A 17,576-nucleotide genomic window follows, 5' to 3' on the forward strand; every position below is an offset into this window, starting at 1 on the left:
ATTTTTTACCATTAACACCTAATAATAATTATAGCTAACTTGTTTTATGAAAATAAATTTGATTAATAAGTTAAGAACAATTAGATATAGTTAATATATTTTTAAAAATATTTTATTTATAAAATAACAATACATAATTTAAAATAAATTAGTTATGAAATGACATGCGTTTTCTACCTTCATTTCTAATTTATTTGTTGGTAACAATGAAAATCGAGTATGGCTTTAGTATAGATTAAAATCAGGTAAAACATTCACTCGCCTTATTATAAACAACTGCTATCGAAGTTTCAAAGTTTGACATAAGCTCAGCTTAGCCGATAAAGTTAAATATAATCCAATTAAAAACCTCACAAACTTCTCTCAAATATTAAGCTCGATCCTAATTGAATATTAAGATCTGTCTTATTCCACAACAAACTTCGACCGCAGCGAATTTCTACCCTACCGGAAAGTAGGTTAAGGTAATGTACAGGTTTGTTTCTTAGTACGGAATAGTAAGTATCTATTTTATTAACTTTAGTGTGGTTGTGTGAGTGATAAAGTTCAAGAATTAATATTTAAGTTTTTAGAACACAATACAGGAACATGGAAATAAAGGAACCTTCCAATATTCGCTTCCGCACGCTATAAGATTACAGTGGTAAAAGTCCGATATAAATCGGACGTGTGACGTACCAATTTTGTGTAACTACGTCTGGCTTGCCACCGTGACTTCAGAATAGGCCCGTTTTTGAATGCACGCAGTCAATCGCACGGCGTGCAGTCCGAAAACATTTTATAAAACGGATTAACGTTCGACGTCGGACTCAACGTTGCGTGGAAAGCGGGCTTCAAGTTGGCAAAGAGCTGACCGAATTTGTGCAACCTAAAATGAGAAAGAACATGTTCAAATTAACATAAGAAGCACGCAAGGTCATCGCACAGTGCGCCAGTGTGTCTCCAGTAGACCGCATCATACAGTGAGGGATTTTCTGGATACTTGAATAGTGCAGTTTTGAATATAACGATGTGTGAAAAACGTGGTATATTCGCTTTTCTCACGGTACTATTGGCCTTCGACGGTTACACCACAGCCCAGTTCGCGCGTAAGTCTATTCAATATAGTTTCTAATCGTGAAGGTTTTCTTCTCTAATGTACTAATTACTATTATTCATACCGGTTTTTACTGTTGCACATTGCAAAACTGATTTATTAGTTTTCGCTACTTTTTGCATTCTTGCTTGAAAAACACGTAATATATTTAATTGTGTAAGTACTTATTTCATTGTAATGAGTGTTATTTACTAATTGTTAACTATTAATTTATACTATATCTACTCGATAGCTATACTTCTATAGTACTACTATAAAGAGGTAACGTTTATGGTGTTGTAGGGGGTCTTTCGATCTTACGCTATTTGTGAGTGTCATAAACAATATTTTATCCCCGTATTCTCACCGAAACTATGCGGGAGAAGCCGCAGGGCGTTGGTTAGTTTTCATATAATTATACTGTTATTTCATCATCATCATCATGTCAGCCGATGGACGTCCACTGCAGGACATAGGCCTTTTATAGGGACTTCCAAACATCACGATACTGAGCCACCTTCATCCAGCGAATCCCTGCGACTCGCTTGATGTCGTCAGTCCACCTGGTGCGGGGTCGCCATTCCAGCACTTTGGGGCCTCAATGTCCATCGGCTCTTCGAACTATGTGCCCCGCCCATTGCCACTTCAGCTTCGCTACTCGTTGAGCTATGTCGGTGACTTTGGTTATTCTGCGGATCTCCTCATTTCTGATTCGATCACGCAGAGATACTCCTTACATAGCTCGTTCCATCGCCCGCGGTGTGACTCTAAGCTTTTTATGAGGGCCATAGTTAGCGACTAAGTAGGTATCTCACTTAAATATATCGGTTTTATATATTAAGAATCGTAAAATAATTTTCTAAAATTCAAAATTCCAATTAAGTTAAAAAAATATTTTGACTAGAGTGACCCTGAATCTTGTAATCCTCGGTTGGCAAACAAGTTACTAGACCAACTAGATACGAGTAGGTACCTATATTTGCTATGGCCTTGGTATATGACCTACTGGTTAGTTACCAGCACATAGGTATACACCGAGTGTACACAACTCAGATATGATCTATTGCATGTCTCTTGTCTTAGCTCTTTGGCGTAAGCTTAGTATAAAATCCTGGATTCAAATTCCACCCGCTAATGTGTAAGATAACTTTAAGTAAGTTAAAGGTGAAGCGCTACTTCACACCGGATCAGCAACTTACTCTACACCAAGCTCAGGTTCGTTTATGCATGGAGCACTGCTCCCATTATGGAATGGATCAGCGAAATACCAGCTCGCTACTCTGGACTCGGAGAAATGCCGAGCTAGAAGGCTTATCGGTAACTAGGCGTTGACTAGTGCTTAATTGCACTCTTTGGAGCATCGCCGAAAGGTTGCCTGTCTTGCGTTTTTTTTACAGGATGTATTTTCGGAGACTGCACCCAGGAACTTTTCGATCGTAGTTTCTCCTTCACCTTTTTACCATTGAACTGCCTAAATGAACCTGAAAATCTATTGCACGTAGTTGATGTCCCATGAACTCGTAGGAAGAGTTTCAGCTCTTTTTTCCTGATTTGCACTTTGAAGGTATGATATGCTCTTCCAGCTTCCGTTTTCCCTACCACCTACTACATTGGTATTTTCAAGTTAAGAGTGAATATGGAACTTCTCGGCCAGCAAGCATAGTTGCAGCGCTCGCCTATATTATGTAAAAAAGCTAAGGGAATGAATCTTGTTACCAGTTCTCAGTCTAAAAGTAAGCCCCTACGAACTTGTCAGTATCTTCCATTTATAACTTATTCTTCATTCCTGAAAGTCGTGACCATACCATTCTGTTTTTCTTGCGTTCTTCACAATTCTCCTCCACACGAGGTCCTCTGGCTTTCTGATGACTCTTGTAAGAGGGGCTCCCTCTTAGTGACTCAGTTCACCTGATCATTTAGCGGCTAGGTGATCGGCTGCGTCATTTATTCCCACCACCTTGTTCACGAGTTTATCTGAACTATCGGGAATGCGGCGTGCAATATAACCCAAATAGCTCGGAATACTTAAGTAATATAAAGCTGAGAGCCTACTATCAACGCAGAGGTGCTTCAAGATTAAGATGTTTGTTCTCCTTGTATTCTTTCTGTAAAATTTATAATCTTGACAATATCTCCTCATATCCCGCAATGTTGGACGACTATGGTTATGAGTTTATCTATAATTCAGAGGAGTTTCTATGTAAGACTTATTTTTTTTACATTTCGTTATATTCTTCGAAAGACACGGAGGAAACGGACAACTAAACGCAACTAAACACCATAGAATATGGCCTTCCCCTCGATATGGTCTACGGAGTACAATTGAATGTATCATCACGTAGTCTTTCGGCATAGTATGCCCTTGGTATATGACCCACTGTACATCAAAATACTGTAAAGCAAGTCAAGATAAACAATCATATTATAAATCGTGTTAAGGAAAAAGAGCATCTACACCAAGAATACCTAATAAAATATACAGTTACATAAAAATAATATATATTTATGTGTAGTAAATACGAGTACAACTACATAATCCATATTACCACTAAAATGCGACAAATATTTATTTTTTCCCAACAGTCACGAAAATAGTCTATGCTAGGAGGAAACGCGACAGTAGTTCAGCGGAATAGGGGTTGTAATAACGGAGCGTAAACTAAGACGTTTTTATTCATCATCATCATCATCATCATCATCATCGTCATCATGTCAGCTGATGGACGTCCACTGTAAGATACAGACCTATTGTAGGGACTTAGGGACTTCCAAACATCACGATCCTGAGCCGCCTGCGAGCGAATCCCTACGACTCACTTGATGTCGGCAGTCTACCTGGTGGGGGATCAACCAACATTGCGCTTTCTAGTGCGGGGTCGCCATTCCAGCACCATGGGACCCCAACGTCCCGCCCATAGCCACTTCAGCTTTGCGATACATTGAGCTATGTCGGTGACTTTAGTTCTGCTAATCTCCTCATTTCTGATTCGATTACGCAGAGAACTTTTTTATTCAATGGTATTTAAATAAATTTAATTATACCTGTAAATCCCTAGAACGCCTGCTCAGTGCTAGCTTCCGATTTAAACACCATTTACAAACTTTGGCATCTTCAAATTAATAATGAATAGGCAAATTCCATGAACATAAATACCGTGATTCCAAAAAAATTGTCCAATGCAGCTCAATTAAACAGTCAGTGTATTTTTTTCGTGATGGGGTGTATACTTATTATTAAGTGCTTTAGTAACCATGCGTCATGCAAAATGTCATCTTAAGGCGAAGACTAGATACTCGTATTTTTATGTAACGAAAATAAATGCAATACCAAACAAACTATTTAATATTTTAAAAACTTACAAATAACCGTGTTAGACATGAATACGTTTATATGTTACGCATCATAGATTATGTGTGTTTGTCATTTTTAAACAATAATATACAAACAATAGTTGAAAAAAAATATAAATTTAGTTATGTTTTATTATTCGGATTGCAGTTCGTTAATTCATTTTAATAACAGTAGAATAAGTTAAACATCAACTTATGGTAAATCACCACCCATAACAAAACAATACTTAGCCGGATATTCAAGGAACACACACACACACACACACTCACACACACAGCCCTGTGGCTGTCAACAAAGGAATAGATTGGTGTTAAACTGTGTTAGCCCGGCCTATATTGTTTTAGTTAAACTTCGGTTTATTCACTAAACATTAACCTAATCTGTCCTATATAGCTGGTGCGGAGTTTCCCTAATTATTTAGTTTAGACGTTTATTGTTTAAAACGTCCCAGAGGCATGTGTGCAAAATGTTTCGCACAAAGTTACATAAGCACCGCTACGTTTGTTTTGTAACTTGTAAGAAACTTTTATAATTAAACGATATGTAATCAATGAAGCCGTGTCAATATTATCAATATACTAGCTGACGCCGCGCGGTTTCACCCGCGTGGTTCTCGTTCCCGTAGGAGTACGGGGATAATATATAGCTTATAGCCTTTCTCGATAAATGCGCTATCTAATACTGAAAGAATTTTTCAAATCGGACCAGTAGTTCCAGAGATTATCGCGTTCAATCAATCAAACAAACAAGCAAACAAACTCTTCAGCTTAAAAATCGTTTAACATAAAAAAAATAATTACGCCCGTTTTTTTGGAAAAAGCTCACTTTTTAGAATAAAAGACCAAAGTTTCGTTGGCTGAAATAGTTGTTTCAGCCAACGAAATAGTTGTTTTCAAAAATAATTACCAAGCATAAAGTCAAAGGTTAAATAATTTTTCAGCACGTGGTAGGTACGACTAAACTGCATTGAAGGTAGGGTTCAATCTGCCAAAACTTTTGGTGGTCTAATGGTCTTGTGGTTGGTTATTTTTCCGAGCCTATGTGTTAATCAAATTCCAAATTTCAGCCAAATTGCTTAAGAAGTAGTGGCGTTATAGAGTAACAAACATCCGAACAAACATCCAAACAAACTTTCGCGTTAATAATATTATTAGGATAGTTCAACTACATAACTTAACATAACTATTAATTTTTATACAACTTAACAGAATTTATTTATGATAAAAGTTAGTTTAGAGAAATAGTCAACATTCATCTATTTTGTAAGGTAAGTAAAGGTATTTTTGCAATTCTCGTTTAACATTCCCCTTAACAGCTCGCGTGCATTGATCGCGAAATTGTAGATGTTGCTCAACAAAGTGGCGCGATGTCGACTTACTAAACATTCATATATTCGTCAAATTCGGTTATGCACTTGTAATATTTGAGATTACAGTTTTACCTAGTTTGTTCTGTTATTTCGTCGATACCTTCATATTTATGTACTAGCTAATAACGTGTTTTAATCTTATTTTATTGGTAACCAGAGTAGACGTTTACCTAGTCATAAAAATATAACTTGCGTTTTTTTCACGTTGTAAAGTATTATATTACTAGCGGACATCCGCAACTTCGTCCGCGTGGAAATCAATGTAAACTTTGAAGCCCTATTTTTCCACTTTAAATTTTGAATTTTAATAATTTTTGAATCCCATTATATTTTGTATTTTTTTTTTTGATTTATGAACAAATTTTTACAAACTTTCAACCCCTATTTCACCCCCTTTTTATTTTATTATCGCAATAAAAAGTATCTTATAACCTTCTCCGTATTATGGTCTTAAACCGTGCCAAGTTTCATTTGAATTCATTCAGTAGTTTCAGCGTGATGCGACGACGTCACCCAGGTGCAATTGCACGTTGTAGAGTCAACATCTCCTGAGGATGCTCCGGTTTCGGGGTGAAACGTACGTAGAGAGTATTTTGTCGGACCTGGGTGACGTCGTCGCATGGGTTCGTCGACTTTTCGCGGATGATAGCAAAATAAATGAATCATTATATAATCATGATAAACTTCCGCAAAGTAACGCCTCAGACCAATTATAGAAGGACCTGTATCGCACTCATAGTCACGAACGAAATTGTCTGTCATTTTCTGAGGCAAACGAGCTTATTTTTGGTATATATCTCATACGAAACTAGAAGTTTTTGCCCGTTTTTTACACAATTCAATTACACAAAAAGGTATTTTTACGGAGCTCTTTGACTGACAAACACGATTACAACTATTTAACATCGATTTTAGAGACAGTTTTTATAATCACTTTGACAGAAAAGTAACGTCTAGCGAGGCAGGTCCTATACAATAATTGGTCTGAGAGTAACGCCTGCTTCTATCCAATATCCGATGTTTTTATGTTTTTACAGCGGATTTTATCCATCCATGCAACAACACAGAGTCATCCTGCTTAATTCAAGCGACGCAAGATGCCATACCCGAGTTCTCTAAGGGCCTGCCAAACCTTGGAGTGCCGGCGTTAGATCCGTTCGTAATTGAAGAGCTGCCTATTCAGCTTCCCGGAGTCAAAGTCACGTTCCTTCAGGGAAAAGTTACTGGGCTAAGGAAGTGTCAGGTGTTGAATGTAGAGTAAGTTCATAATTACTTTTTTATGTTATAAATTATGTTTTTTTTATAGATACTGGAACTTAGATAGAAATAATATTAGATAATTCGACATCCATCATTCATCATCATTATTCGTCACTATCAACCTTTTTTATCGTTCCTGGCAATGCCAATGACAGATCTTGATCACGTGACCGGTCCATAGCAAATGTCATTTCCATACATCTTACTAGTTTTCGAAGCGTTAGCGATCTTAGAAAGAGAATCGACGTGCCAATTGGCTAGGGGGCAGGTTTCCTTCCGTAGGTATAGGAAAGTGGCTATGGAGATTAGAACAACCCAGGCAAAACAAGGCAAAGACGTAACGCCAAGCGATTTAGCGTTCCGGTACGATGTCGTGTAGAAACTAAAAGGGGTACGGATTTTCATCCTCCTCCTAACAAGTTAGTCCGCTTCCATTTTAGATTGCATCATCACTTACCATCAAGTGAGATTGTAGTCAAACTTGTAGAGAATAAAATTTAAAAAAAACTAAGCTGCTCCAATGCGGCTTGGTGGGTCACGGTTATTACGTTAAACTATTTAATGACTTTAACTCTTTAGTTTTAAAGAGTTAAAGTAATTAAAGAGTTTGAATGACCGGGACTTATCAAGCTCTCCGAGATACAAAAACCCAAGACATCTGTTTCGAAGTTATATAGGCTACGAGTAACTACTGTATCAATGAGGCAGTTAAATGTACCTATCAATGAAGCAGTTAAGTTAATATAGTTGTAATTTTTGTGTAACAAATGAGCTGAAACGAACAAAATCTTAATAACAAAAAAAAATAACCGACTTCAAAGATGCGTTACTCTAAAAAGCGAAAAAAAACGTTGTACGTATGTACTTTCTTTTTTTTTTACTTGCCATCAGATGAGATTGTAGTCAAGGGCTATCTTGTAAAGAAAAAAAAAGTCCTTTCTATTGATCGGTTTGAAGTAGTTTAAAAATAAACGAATGATGTTTATGAGTGTTGTGTCACTATAATTATCATTAATTAACCGACTTCATAAAAGGAGGACGGTCTCAATTCGCAGCGAATGTTTTTTTTTCAATGACATTTTGAAATTGTTTGCTCGTACGTGACTAGTTGTCAAAATTTCAAGGTGGTAAATATTTTTAGGCAAGAATCACTCTTATTTGTTTTAAAAGTAGACCATAACCTTGAAATTTATATTCAGCCATTTACTTAACTGTAATGTACAGAGAATTGACAACTCAGATAGATACGACGGCCTCCGTGACGCAGTGTTATGCGCGGAGGATTTACAAGACGGAGGTCCTGGGTTCGATCCCCAGCTAGGCTGATTGAGATTTTCTTAATTGGTCCAAGTCTGGCTGGTAGGAGGCTTTGGCTGTGGCTAGTTACCACCCTACCGACAAAGACGTACCGCCAAGCGATTTAGCGTTCCGGTACGATGTCGTATAGAAACCGAATGGGGTGTGGATTTTTATCCTACTCCTAACAAGTTAGCCCGCTTCCATGTTGGATTGCATCATCACTTACCGTCAGGTGAGGTTGTAGTCAAGTAATAAAAAAAAAAATTAAAAGTCGGTTACAATATTTATTGTTGTTTTTCAGAGCTTATCTAGAAAGAAATATATTCATGCTGGAAATTAAATGCAACATAACAATCAAAGGAAAGTACACGGCAGTCGGAAGGTTGCTACTGTTTCCCATAAATGGAGAAGGTGATTCTAAAATAAAAATCGGTGAGTAAATACTTAAATATATGCTTCAAGCTATGCAGTTGAGGTTTGCCTCAAGCGGGCTTGAGGCATGTCACACCGCATCAGTGCAAGGCAAAACCGCGATTGTGTTTACATTAATTACTAGCTGTGTTCCGTGGTTATGTCTGCAGTTTACGTGGGGTAAAAAAAATCGTATTTGTGCTATTTTTAAACGACTTCCAAACAGGAGGAGGTTCTACGTTTGGCTGCATGTATGTTATTTTTCAAGTATTCGTACATAAAAAAAACAGACATGCAGCTGAAAGTAGAACCTCCTCCTTACATAAGTCCATATATATGTCATGGACATACGTCCAGCGATATTTTCGTCATTTGTAGACCGATTTTAAAAAATCTTTTTTTGTTTGGAAGGGTATAATTCCAGGGTGGTCCCATTTTCTTCGTGTCAGGATCTAATGATGGTATCCTAGAGAAATTAAAACTTTCCAAAATTGTAGTGACTACTAGTGCGTTTGTAATTTTTTTCATTAGGTATTTTTAACCAACTTCCGAAAAGGAGGAGCTTCTACGTTCGGCTGTATGTTTGATTTTTTTTACTATAATCTATATCAGTGTCAATTTTCACCGAGATGCGCTCAGCCTTTCTGGAGTTATACCTTGATGGTGTAACTAACCTGACTTTGTTTTATATTGCACAAGTGGACAACCTGGTTTCAGACGATTAGTTCCCGTTACCGTAGGAGTACGAGTACAAAATAAAGCCTATATTACTCGTTTATAATGTAGCTTTCACACGGGTCTCAGCTGAAAATCAGCGCTGTGTATTATGCTTTTATGTAGTGCACGACATATGCTGAGCTTTTTAGTGGACTCAAGGGTGATTGCAAATATAAGAAAATAATGTAGAACAAAGGTTATGATTCACAACACTTGTCAGGATAACTTAATTAACAATTCAAACTGTAACCAAAATATGACCCTAGAATGGCAGAGAATGACCTTGAGTGAAGTCACGTACTTGAGAACGATGTGTGTAGGGTTAAAGGCGCCTTTTACTGATATCAAACACTCCCCTTTTCCACTCAAGTCACTCTCCCCGCCTATTCCAAGTAACCCATAAAGAATTACACAACAATAGATGTGGACGGTTCGAACGCCACGAGCATACTGAAGCCAACACCCAACACGAGATCGTGCGACGTCACTGTCACAGACTACTATTTCCAACACTAAACGGCGATAACAAGCTGTACACCCTTTCATTTTAAGGGTTACAGACAGACACGCTGTCATTAGGATAGGGTACTGTCTGTAACTTTTAGATATTAATGAATTCATTTTCATTCTTTCTTCTTCTCCTTTCTTTTCATCCGTTCACTGGCTTAGGCGTGAAGAAACAATCGCACTAATAACATTCACATTTACGAGAGTAAGTTGGGATTGTAATAGTTAGTTATTTCCATTAAACCCACGATGAGGGTAGGTCCAGGATCTAAAACTGTCATGGCCTTCAGTTAAGTAGTGTCTCTGATTGGACTGAGGTTTGTTCTTGAAGCTTTGAACGTGACAAAATGTGATACGGCCAAATTAAAGAGTCGTGGAGTTCCATACTGAGGTTCCACTTGCGTCTACTTCTAGCGAGACCACAGCTTTACAAGTAGCGTTGCCAATATGTGGGGAATTCCCCAAATTGTGGGAAATATTTTAGAACATTCACCGATTGTAGCGATTGCATCTATCCCTGAGTTTTTTATCAATTCAGCATCCTTCGTCAACACGATTCAATATAATCCAAAAAATATTCAATTATAAAAATTATGTGCCAAAAATAATCCATTATGATAATGTGGCAAAACCTCTAAAATATAAATAAAAACTGCATTAATTTTTTTCTTTTATTTCTACAATTGTGATATTTTCTTTACCCAATTTGGAGAATTTTTCTGCGTGTTGTGTTAATTTGTGGGGAATTGAGAAAATAGTCACTGGCAACATTGTTTTCAAGGTCACGTTTAATGACGGCCATCTGGCGAAGGGTTCATTATAACTCTGCCTTATAGGTACCAAGGTCGCGAGTTTGTTTACCGAGACTTACGTTTTTATGTACATTATGGAAATACCGATAATTGTTACGCTCCGTCTGCTCTGTTTGTCTTATATGGCTATTCCGTTCCACTTTCCTTGCTAACTTGCTTGCTTGCTACTTGTACGTATATTAGAATAAAATTTTAGATTAGGAGATATTTTTAAATAAAACAAAATCGGGTTTGTTTGTCGGTGTGTAGTCAATTTATCTTCATTTGCTTTCATCTGGTCATAATAATAATTCAATGCTATTTTATCATGATTTTCAGATGGTTTCATCAGATGTTAATGATAATGATAGGGTCCGAAGGCATCATTCTATGATTTAATAGTAATAAATATTTATTTATATATTTAACGAGGCACAGGGAATAACAGCAACAACTTCCCAACTCCGGGCTGCGACTGATAATTTCTTGAAAAAAAATACCGCTCAAAAATTATTTTCATTTATCCGAACCCAGGTCCTAGTCATCCATAACCAAATCGGTTAAATACTAGATCCGACGAGACTGACGTCTTGCAACATTGAAAACCTAAGCAGCTCAATATCCCGGTAGATTTAGGTTTTGTTTGCGGAATAATTCCTAGTAAACTGAATTTTTTACGGCATTTTGAAGATGTGAAAAATCGACATCGATATTGTGCCTACTAAGAAAATTACAAACGTCTTTCGTGACCTTTTGATGTGTATACTGTATAACTTACTTTTCTAGCCGTCACAATATCTCGATTTTTCACATCTTTATTACAACGCCGTAAGGTGTATACAAAAATTCAACTCACTAGGAATTTTGCTGCAGATTGGGAAATAAAATACTTAATTCTACTGGACTACTACAGTTCGATCCGACATTTTTGGCACTTCTAACACAGATTTTCCAACAATTGCAGTGTTTTTATTCACTTTCCATTAAGTGAATAAAAACATCGCAAGATCAGTTGCTGCGTTTGTAAAAAGCCGCGAACTGTGTTACACATATTATATACTGTACCTACTAAATTTTTTACGAGTTTTCTCTTCGAATTACAGTCAACTCGGTCATAAAACTGAACATAAAGACGAAGTACTTCAAAGATGCGGAGGGCCGAGATCACTTCGGCATAAAAAATTACAAATACACGTTTGACTATGGCGACAGAGTCCATTATACCATCAACAACCTATTCAAGGGGAACCCGGAATTGAGTAAGTGTCAATATAATTTTATGTTATACCAATATAAATAATTGTTTCCCGCTTTTATTGCCGCGAACCCTTACTTATTTATTAGGATGAGAACGACATTTCATTTTGGCTTCATTTTTATTGAACAATCGTATATAAGTACAGTTTGTCCGGAGAAATACCGCTGTATTTACTTCTGTCAGTAAGCAGCATTGCTGTGTTAGGGTCTAAGGGTTTGCTGTGTAATTAAAAGCACTTGAAGATTAACACGTATCAGGTTGAGAAACACAGGGCAGCAATTTGTGAGACGTTGCATGCCCTGCAAAGTGTTACACTGTTCATATTTTCCACTTACCATCAACAGGTAAGGCCTATTTGCATAGTCCGTCACTATTTATTTGTAACTATAAAAAACATTCCTCCAAAAAAAACGTATTGAATAAGCTGTCGGAAACCAGGGCAAAACCATCTTTCCTTCGATATGTGAGGAATCAAAAACTTACCATACGGGTCGAATCCTCAGAGTGAAAATTATATTTGACTTTGTAACGATCACTATAGTGCGCGCAAGATAAGTTTGCGGGTGGCCAAAATCAGAACTAATCAAAAGTGTCACCATCTTGTCGTCTATCTCTATCTAATTATTGGCGGGTAAAAGAGATCACTAAAGCTAGAAACAATTGCGTCGCCAGTCGCGCGCAGACTTATCTTGCGCGCAGTCTATCAGGATATTAATGACAAGTACATGGAAGGCATGGGAATGTAGCTCAACCTTGTGCCTAGTATTATGTCGTATTTTATGGCACTAACAACTTAAACTAAAACCGTAGCAGTTTAGGCAAACTGCTAGACCGACGATGAAGTTCAGAAGGTATAATTTCACCACTAAGCTAACGAGGTAGCTCAAAGGTATAATTTCATCAAAACATGGAAATTATTTTCCGGGGTCTATCTGTATTTATATCACTCCCGGCTGTTTAAATTTACTCTCCAACGAATGACAAACTTGTGCGCCGCTAGTGAACGTGAGTGATTCAATTTTATAGAGCCTCTGAAACTTTCTGTAACTTCCTCCCTACTAATTAATTAATTCCCATCGAAACTAATTAAAATATACTTTTATGGAGATAACATTTTTTAACATCTTAAATCGCATTTGACGTTGGTTTCCCACAGGACTGATATTATTTAGTTAGATACCCACATGATAGCTCATGTCTTTGTTATCCTTTATAATATACCTACTCGTTGTCGTCGTCATCAATCCATATTCGGCTCACTGCTGAGCTCGAGTCTCCACTTAGAATGAGAGGGGTAAGGCCAATAGTCCACCACGCTGACCCAATGCGGATTGGCAGACTTCACACACGCAGAAAATTAAGATAATTCTCTGGTATGCAGGTTTCCTCACTATGTTTTCCTTCACCGATTGAGACACGTGATATTTCTTAAAATGCACACAACTGAAAAGTTGGACGTGCATGCCCCGGACCAGATTCGAACCCACACCCTCCGGAATCGGAGGCAGAGGTCATATCCACTAGGCTATCACGGCTATATACTCGTAGTATGCACCGCATAATCTGCATCCTTACGAAGACTTGTAGTGTATAAAACATTTTGTCGTTCCTGATTCGTACACCAAGAGGTGCCATTTTTAGGTCAACGTTCAAAAGATGTTATCTATTCCAGTGCCTTCCGCCGTAGCCTGTAAGGTGCCTTTTCGATTACTATCTTCATGTAACTTTAGCCAAAAACTGTCATCTAGTGATTTCTAAATCAAAGTCACTGTTCATGTTCACATATCCCCATGGCATGATTTCTTTTTTTTTTAATCTTTACAAGTTAGCCCTTGACTACAATCACACCTAATGGTACGTGATGATGCAGTTTAAGATGGAAGCGAGCTAACTTGTTAGGAGGAGGAAAATCCACACCCCTTTCGGTGTCTACACAGCATCGTACCGGAACGCTAAATCGCTTGGCGGTACGTCTTTGCCGGTAGGGTGGTAACTAGACACGGCCGAAGCCTCCCACCAGCCAGACCTGGACCAATTAAGAAAATCTCAGTCTGCCCAGCCAGGCGATCGAACCCAGGACCTCCGTTCTGTAAATCAACCGCGCATACCACTGCGCCACGGAGGCCGTCGTTTTTGATGAGATTCATATGAATAGCGTGGGCAACTGAATTACTCGTATGTTTGGCATCCACATATCCGCATCGTACGTTTCGGACTTAAAGCAACAAACGGATTGTAGTATTCTTTGTATGTCATACAAGTGCGTTCATTGATACGGATTGCACTGTGATCGATCTACCGTGAATTTAAAAAAATACGTTTTATGTGATGTGTCCGGTACGTACGATGCAGAATGCCTTTAGAAGTTTATTTAATACTGGCAGACGCCCGCGACTTCGTCCGCGTGGTAATCAATGTAAACTTTCAACCCCTATTGTACCACTTTAGAGGTTGAATTTTAAAAATTTTTGAATGACATTAGATTTTGTATATTTTTTATGATTTATGGACAAATTTTCATAACTGTAACTCACTTTCCATACAAATTTTCAACCCCTGTTTCACACCCTTCTGATTTGTTTTTTGCAACAAAAAAAAATACGAACAGACAAATATTTTTTTTCGATTTCTTGTCTGACAGACAGACAAGAAATCGAAAAAAAATATTTTTAGCTACAGTACCGTTTGTATAATGCCCTCCAATAAAAATTTTTAAAATATCTTAAATCTACAGAATTTGACCTGTTACAGTTTTATTTTAATAGGTATTTTATAGATTTTTATTAGAACTTGCTGAGATATATTGTAAAGTTACAAAATGCTTGCAGATCACGACATTGTGGTAAAATACAATTAGGTACTAACACTGGTTAATTTTGTTATAATTTATATTATGAAATATTTTGGAATAAAAGGCTGCTTATACATTTTGTCTTTGTCTTCAAAGTTCTTAGAAATATATAGGTAACAGTCTAATTTAATTTAAATCTTTAGAATTTTCTAAAACGGATTTTATGGAATTTTTCGATGTAAACCTCTTTAGAGCGATATTTCTGAGAGCCCTCTCTCTATCTTATCTGAGTAGGCTTGAAATGATAATCATACTGAACGAAATTTATATTATTAAAAAGTAGGTGCTTCGCATTTCAAAAGCGTCATTGGGTACGACTCTTGAGAAATTGGGCACGACGCAAAAACGGACTTTTATAACTTGAATACAAATATTTTATTTAGATATCTACTAGGTACCTACTAGAAAGGTAATAATTATATATTTTTCGGATGTCATTAATCAAATTTTTACTGATAATACTGTGCGTTATTTTTTCGTAAATGATTTGAAATTAATTAAATCCCACGTGGGATTTAATTAATTTCAAATCATTTAGGAAAAAATATTATGAGTTAATTACAAAGAGATAACGCCTACGCTCCTTGACATTGTTGTGTACATAGATATATGCATTTTAGATGGGGAGCCCAAGAGAAAATATTGGAATTTACTTCAGCTTAAGGGATGAACCTTTCATGTTGTTGTGTACCACCAACAAGTATGATTGATGTTGATAGGTACGCTTAGAGCATGACCTTCATCATTAACTTTATCTGACATGCTGGTTAAGTACCTATTTCTGAAGTTAGTTTGGTTACTGTAAATGTCCCCATCGACTACTTGGAAAAGGTACTCGGTAACATGCAAGGTATCACTTAGCTTTATGCCACGCTCAAGTAAAATGAAAAAATTCTCTCTTCAGTTCCTCTACTAGAGATCGGTTGTCATTAATTAATTAAATGATTAATTTATTTTTATAACATGTTACAGGTAATACAGTATTACAATTCTTGAACGAAAACTGGAGGGTAGTGACTGAAGAGTTTGGCCAACCGGTTGTCGAATACGCAATGAACGTCACCATTGAGACTGCGAGGAAGTTCTTCAATGCAGTACCCTATGACGAACTGCTTCATGTGCCTATACCAAAATACTGACCAATAAGTTAACAAATATTTGTGCCAATTTCCTCAAAGTATTGAATATGGAGTATTTTTTCTAATGTTTGGTTTAATTGGACATTGCTCCCTGGCAATCATTGAGTTACTGTGTACTAGTAGAGAAGCTGTTACAAACACAAATCATTTCGCAACATAACGGCACAGGACTGACTGATTGCAAAGTATTTGCAGCAGTCAATTATCTATAAGATGCAGCTTTAAAACATTATACTATTAAAATATACAGCGCTAGATAGCTTATAGTATTGTTTTCTTGTGGCTAAAAGCCATAAATTAGTAAGCACTTACACGTTTCACTCAACAGTAAGCTAGCAAGACACTAAAGTGCAGCGATATCATCGCAATTGAGCGGAACGCAGTAATGACTAATGATGAGTAGTGTCTTCTCTAGTACGTAGTACTCAATGTCTAGAATATAACAACACGACAGTTCACATGTTGAGTCAAACCAAATTCGTTTTTCTGTATCCATCAACTTCTTTATCTTCATTCATCCAGCAAAATACTCGCATTTTTTTGACTAAATGTGTAGACGGAAATATCTGTAAAAGCAACGAAAAATGAGTATATTATAACTGAATATGTAATTTCGAAAAGCACATGTCTGGAAATTTAAAATGTCCAGGAATTTAAAAAAAACTTATTATTTTTCAAACCAGTGTATAATTTGTAAAAATGACTATTGTGTTACATTTTGGTGTTAATTAAAATTATGTAGTATAAAGTTAATCTTAATAAGTTATTACATATTTATATTTGTGAGATGTGCCCATGTGCCTTTTTCGGAATTGCATATTCAACTATAATATTGGTCGACGCTATAGTGCGCTAAAAATTTTGTCTGCCAATGTACTTCTAAATCTCAAGAGACCTATCCTACATCATTGAAAAACATTTTATTATTTTATTTAGTTATATCTTATTAACATTTTTAATGTTGTATCTATCAAGAAGTAAGTTATTGTATTAATAAGTTAATGTTAAAAATGTAATTTAACTGCGTTTTTATGTTGTTAATAAAGATTTTTAATTAATTCTATTACATAAAAGCAAATAGAATACATTAAAAACAAAAAAAATAGTTAAATATTTTTCATGAGGCATAAAGTTTAGAGTAAGTAATATTTAAGTAAAATTTCATGTAGTTTGTACATAATTTAACCTTACCTACCTAATTTTTTATATTAAAAATAAATTCAATACTTTTAATATTAAAAAGTATTAATTGTGTGACTTTTAATAACGTGATTTTACATAAGTACCTATAGTTGGGGTAATGTAAGAAGTGGTAACGTACTCAACGAAATAACATCAATTTGTGTCATTTTCTATACTAATATTAGAAAAAGGTAATAGTTGTGGTATTATTTGTAAGGGATTTATTATAGTGCCGTGATGAAACAGTTGATTGCCATGGCCGACCGGCGTTCCAGCTCGTACTGTCAAAAACATATTTAAAAACTAAACTTTTCTTGTAATCACTCTCTCAAAAAAACATGAAAAAAAAATTCAATCTAGTAGAA

The 17,576-nt window shown here is 36.4% G+C and overlaps 1 protein-coding gene across 1 annotated transcript; it reads left to right on the forward strand.

Moving 5' to 3' along the window:
* Positions 1 to 659: 659 nt before the first annotated feature.
* Positions 660 to 17,253, forward strand: LOC112043115 (circadian clock-controlled protein daywake). Its single transcript, XM_024078395.2, has 5 exons — positions 660 to 1,088; positions 6,834 to 7,053; positions 8,657 to 8,787; positions 11,885 to 12,040; positions 15,863 to 17,253. Exons 1-5 carry the CDS (start codon positions 1,010 to 1,012, stop codon positions 16,027 to 16,029), a joined length of 753 nt encoding a protein of 250 aa, XP_023934163.1. The 5' UTR covers positions 660 to 1,009; the 3' UTR covers positions 16,030 to 17,253.
* Positions 17,254 to 17,576: the final 323 nt, after the last annotated feature.

The sequence above is a fragment of the Bicyclus anynana genome, chromosome 13 (genome assembly GCF_947172395.1).
Source record: "Bicyclus anynana chromosome 13, ilBicAnyn1.1, whole genome shotgun sequence".
NCBI classification, from domain to species: domain Eukaryota; kingdom Metazoa; phylum Arthropoda; class Insecta; order Lepidoptera; family Nymphalidae; genus Bicyclus; species Bicyclus anynana.

Excerpts from the sequence above, each read along its gene's own strand:
- LOC112043115 (XM_024078395.2), top strand. The coding sequence starts at position 1,010 with ATGTGTGAAAAACGTGGTATATTCGCTTTTCTCACGGTACTATTGGCC. Across the intron at positions 7,054-8,656 it reads TGTCAGGTGTTGAATGTAGA|AGCTTATCTAGAAAGAAATA; the intron begins GTAAGTTCATAA and ends GTTGTTTTTCAG. Across the intron at positions 12,041-15,862 it reads CAAGGGGAACCCGGAATTGA|GTAATACAGTATTACAATTC; the intron begins GTAAGTGTCAAT and ends AACATGTTACAG.